Source organism: Kogia breviceps, chromosome 4 (genome assembly GCF_026419965.1).
Source record: "Kogia breviceps isolate mKogBre1 chromosome 4, mKogBre1 haplotype 1, whole genome shotgun sequence".
Lineage (NCBI taxonomy): Eukaryota > Metazoa > Chordata > Mammalia > Artiodactyla > Physeteridae > Kogia > Kogia breviceps.
The window spans coordinates 139,405,927-139,410,774 of record NC_081313.1 but is presented as its reverse complement, the minus strand read 5'-3'; the positions used below and the strand labels follow the sequence as shown (position 1 = coordinate 139,410,774).

Sequence of the window (4,848 nt, the reverse complement as noted above, 5' to 3'; positions counted from 1 at the left end):
TTCTGCTGATTTCAGAAAATGTTTTATTAGTCAAGAGCATAGATACTGCTTTGCAAAGGGAAGGGGCAGTGAGTGGTCATATAGATTTGAGGTAGAAAAAGGGTGAGGACGGGGGATAAACAAACACCTGAGCGCAACAGGCATGGTAGGTAGTTTAATACATAAAAACTTTTCAACAAAGGGAAAAGTTTTTATTTACAAAGGAAGGAAGAACAAAAAAAAGAAAGAGAAAGGAAGAAAAGCAAGAAGAAAAAAGAAAAGAATGCAAGAAGGAAGGAAAGAGAGGTAAAGAAAGAGCCATTTCCCTTGTAACTAAGTAGGAAGTGCAGCGACAAAAATAAAATAAAATTAAAAACACCACTGTTTGAGGGAGGGCAACAACAAAGGCAGCCCTCCATCTTCCTGGTTTGGTTCTCTTTCCCTGGCAGAAAACTATTGATTCCTCTTATTGCATTTCAATTAGGGAGGAGAGCTCGAGGAGGGTTTTGACGCGAAGCCCACGGGGGCGAGAAAGACAGGCAGACAGTGTAGTGAGGAAGGCGTTAGGGGTTCTAAACTCGCCCCAGAAGGGTTGGAAGGGTACGTCTTAGCGCGCTTGGGTCCCGCAGTCCTTCCTTTTCGAATCGTGCAGCCACGAGCCTCCCTCTCGGTTGCAGGGGTGGGGGTTTTATATATATATTTCTCTTTATCTTCATGTATTAAAAACAATTTCAAATGACATTGCACGTGCGATCCAAATGTGTAGTTGCAGCCAGCGACCTGCCAGAGCCCCAGCAGGGGCTAGGCGGGATGCTCCCCATAAGCCCCTGGCACCCACAGCCTGGCACTCGCCTCCGCCTTCCTCTGCTCCCGGGGCTCCGGGGTCGAGCAGCCGTGGCGGGGTCCTCGGCGCAGGCCTCGGCTCACTGGTTTAACTCCAGCGCCCAAACTTGCTGTGGCCAACCTGTGCGCCCTTTAATCCTCTTCTCGCCTGGGCCCAGGGCAGGAGGAAAGCCTTCGTGCTGCTGCTGCCAGAGGACACACACAAGAAAAGAGGCGAGAGAGACAGGTTTAAATGTTTCTGCTCCGCTTGCCCAGGCGTGGGGTAAAAGTGGGGGTGGGGTAAAAGGTGTTGGGAGCAGTAACTGGGAGCCTTTAAATAAGTGACGAATTTCTGTTTGCGAAAGAGGCAAACAGGCTCATAAATTTGCCTTTATGCTCCGAGTTCCCGGGGCGGGGTGGGGGGGGGCCGGGATGGGCTGGGCAGCTTCTGGGGGTTTGGTAGTGAGAATTTTCTGTGGCTGGTGAAACTAATGCTCTTAGGTTTGGCTTTATGGCGCCAAAGGGAGACTGCAGTGGTTGGAATGGGAGGGGTGGGAATCAACAGTTTCCTCGCTCACGGACATGCTCCCCGCACACATCCCACTTTCCAACCTAGTTTATAGCGCCTGGGCTTGGCTACAGGGTTGGGTTTCTGCAGCCGGCTCTGGGCACTCAGAAGGCTACACAAATGAGCGGGGGAGTCGGCCTGGCTTAGCATCCCCCTTCCCCGCTACTTGAAGGAGGCGGCAAAGTGAAGGGAGCGGGAGACGCCCAATAACTACTTCCAACGAGGGCATCGCTCGGGCCTGCATGTCCTCCAGCCCAGGGCGGCGGTTTAGAGACTCGATGACCACGGTCTTTCCCAGTCTCCTCAGGTGACTTCCCTAGTTTATCACAGCCCCTGTGGGTCAGATAAAACCCAGGGGGCTCTCTAGTCTCCAACGCATGGTGTTCCTGAGCGCACCAATCTAGAGAAACTAGTTCAGTTCCCCAGCTTGGAAATCACTGCTTCAGAGGTCCCAGAACCCTGCACCAGCGAAACTGAGCTCCAGAAGTGTTGCTTCACTGGAGAGGATCGAAAAAAGCCGAGTGGGGATTGCGATCTCCAAAGCCAAAAGAAGTGAGTGACTTACTTGTCGGTGTTTATACACAAAACCATCAAGGTGGCCCTAGGAGCCAGCCATGGGGAGTGGAGCGGTGAGACATCCTCCAGATGTTTATTCCTCCAGGGAATAAACTGACTTGTTTTACCCAAGTAAACAACTCCTCGGGTAGGTGGCCTTCACATCCTGTCCCTTTCTGGGCCTCAGTTTCCCTATCTGTACAATGATGAAAGTAGACCAACCTCTCTGGCAAAGGCCCTTTGAAAACAGCAGCAGAGCCCATATGCATCAATTCACATTCAGGCAAATTAAAGTAACGAACTCCTACAGCATTCTTAACCTGGCTTCCAGGAGATCCCAGGGATGAATCAGGACCCCTTGAAACTGGAAGTGAAATATATGGTGTGTGCATTTTCTCAGGGTCTGAAGCTTCCAATGGATTCTTAGAAGGGACCCTATGAGCCTATCCGAAAAGTGTAAGATTCTGTCTTCATTCACAGCCTTACAAACACTATCCACATTACAGATGAATTCAAATAGGAATCTGCCTCCCTCCATGCACACAATCCCACATTTCAACCATCTCAGAACTCCCTGCAGCCTCTCAAAATCGCACGAACTGCAACGCAGACTCCTTCCCCTGCGAACTCGGCCTACGGATGCTCACCCCGCCCGTGCCCTTGGCTAGAGCATACGGGACCCGGACTTACCAGCTCTCTTTTCCGCTTGCTCTCTCGGCCGCCATCCGCCTTCTTGAGTTCGGCCTTGAAGGCCTCGGGGTCGCCGGCCTGTGCGTCCTTGGCCAGCACGTCCATCAGGTAGGCGATGTAGCTGGTGGCCAGGCGCAGAGTCTTGATCTTGGAGAGCTTGGTGTCAGCGGGCACATTGGGGATGCACTCGCGCAGCTCTGCGAACGCGCTGTTAATGCTCTCTGTGCGTCTCCGCTCCTTCTTGGGTCCTGAGCCTTTCCGCCGGCCCAGGCGGCCGCCGAGCGCCTCCAGCCGCCCGGGGCTCTGGCCGGCCCTGGCGTCTGGACCGTAGGAGGCAGCGGCTGCAGCGGCTGCGGGCGGTGGCCCGCCTGCGGGGAAGTCCGGGGCAGCGTCAGCGGGGCTCAGCAGCCAGCTCTGGAAGTAGGGCCGCTCCTGGTGACAGCGCGAGGCAGGGCCGAAGAGGAAGGGCTCGTGGAGCATGGGGTGCGCGGGGTGAGGGTGGTGATGATGGTGATGGTGGTGATGGTGTGCGTAGCTGCCCACGAGGTTCATGTTGGAGCGGCCCCTGGCCTGCGCCGCCAGCCCGATTAGCGCCGCCCCATGCGCCCCAGAGACTGCCGGGGCCACCCGTGGGTTCTGGGGCGGCGCTCTGGTGGACACCGGCTTTGAGAGATTCTGGGGCAAGGCTGAAGATGACACCCGCAGCCCGTCTTCTGGCCGGCTTCTGTTGCAGGCGAGGACGAGGATGCCCAGAGACCTGTTTAACCCTTCTGCGGCCTTCCCTTCAGGGTCTGGCTTATATAAGGCTGGGGCTTTGATGTCAACCTCTCCCTGGAGCCAATGGCAGGGGGGCGGGGAGGAGGAAAGGGGGATGGCCGTCCCTGGTTTTAAGCTCAGCTAGCGCTACTCGCCTCAGGCCGCCTGCGGGGACAGGGAGGCGTCCCCGCCTTCGCCCCTCCCCCCACCCAGTTCCCGACTTGGGGGGGAGACGGGGGCTAGTACTTGAGACACAGGCCTGTCAACACCCAGGACGGCGTCTGTCACCCCCTCCCCGTGGGCCCAAGAAAAGGAATCTAGAATCATGGAGCGAAAAGGCCTTCACCTAGATTTCACAGATAAAGAAACTGAGGCGCAAAAAAAGAGAAAGATTCTTGTTTCTAGACCTTCCAGAATCCAAAATAGAAATTCCAGAGGTTCCCAGTCCTGAGCGGCATCTGCTCTACTTGTTCTCAGAGCCAGAAAAGGAGAGAGCGCTGCTGGAGGCAAGATAGGCCCCTAATGTTGTTCCCTAAGCACCCCAAGTCCTTAGCCATCGGCCCATTCTGCGGGACTGCAGCAGGTCCTGCACCTGGTAGAGCACCCGCCAACTCTGGCCAAGTCTTGTCCTCAACGGCGCAGGCGGCCACCCACTGGGGAAGAAGCCGGGGACAGGAGGTGGGAGGAGAGGGGTGGTGAGGAGGGGGAGGAGGGCTGCAAGCCCACAGGCATTTACTAGTTTGTTCCGGGCTCCAGAGCTTGAGGTCCACTCTTCTCGCCTCCTGGGCGCCTTATCCAGTCCAAAGCCCGGCCAGGCTGATGCAGGGGCAGCCTCCTTCCCGCGGGACTTGAACGGAGAGCCCGGAGCTCAGCTACGCTGGGCCACCGTATGCAGGTTATCACAGCTTGAGAATGTTCGATTCTCGGCGCCAAAGCTCACACTGCGAGAAATCAGCGTTTGGCGGTAAACACACACCGAGGAGACCACAACCTCCACACTCTCCGAGAGGCTCACACAGCCGAAGAAACTTATCGCCTGGCATCTCACACCCACCGGTGTAGAGACGCGGTTCTGGCCGCGCAGACCTCCGCTATTTCCACTCCGGGCTAGGGCCGTTACGCTTGTCCGATTCTGTCCGCAGGGGCCTTTCTCTGGACTGGCATTGGGACCTGGGAATCCCAGGGTGGCAGCGCTTGTGGCTGGAGTTCTCTGACTTACTTCCCGATGGGTAGCTTCCCAGCTGATGTCCTCATACCTGGGTCCCTCCACCCTCACCAACCTTTTCCAGCCAAGCCCCCTCCCTAGGTGACCTGTCAACACCCAGGACAGCGTCTGCCACCCCTCCCCGTGGGCCCAAGAAAAGGAATCTAGAATCATGGAGCGAAAAGGCCTTCACTTATATTTTACAGATAGGAAAACTGAGGGAGTGTGCCCTTCTCTCAAAAGCAATGTGGAGGTGAGGGTGAAAGGAGAAGAG

At 55.9% G+C, this 4,848-nt stretch overlaps 1 protein-coding gene across 2 annotated transcripts; it reads right to left on the bottom strand.

Annotated features, from left to right (window-relative positions):
• On the bottom strand, positions 1-3,437 carry HAND1 (heart and neural crest derivatives expressed 1). 2 transcript variants are annotated; one of them, XM_059062971.2, is made up of 2 exons: positions 2,615-3,437; positions 1-1,007 (listed from the first exon to the last, which is right to left on the bottom strand). In XM_059062971.2, the coding sequence occupies exons 1-2, from the start codon at positions 3,164-3,166 to the stop codon at positions 903-905; spliced, it is 657 nt and encodes a 218-aa protein (XP_058918954.1). In that variant the 5' UTR covers positions 3,167-3,437; the 3' UTR covers positions 1-902. The 2 variants fall into 2 exon arrangements, with proteins under 2 accessions (XP_058918954.1, XP_066889513.1); XM_067033412.1 differs by having other exon boundaries at positions 1-1,004; positions 2,615-3,382.
• Positions 3,438-4,848: the final 1,411 nt, after the last annotated feature.

Bases quoted from the DNA above. Each gene is read 5' to 3' on its own strand.
- HAND1 (XM_059062971.2), bottom strand. From the start codon at position 3,166: ATGAACCTCGTGGGCAGCTACGCACACCATCACCACCATCACCATCAT. The intron at 1,008-2,614 runs GTAAGTCCGGGT...GTCCTCTGGCAG, and splicing joins GCAAGCGGAAAAGAGAGCTG to CAGCAGCACGAAGGCTTTCC.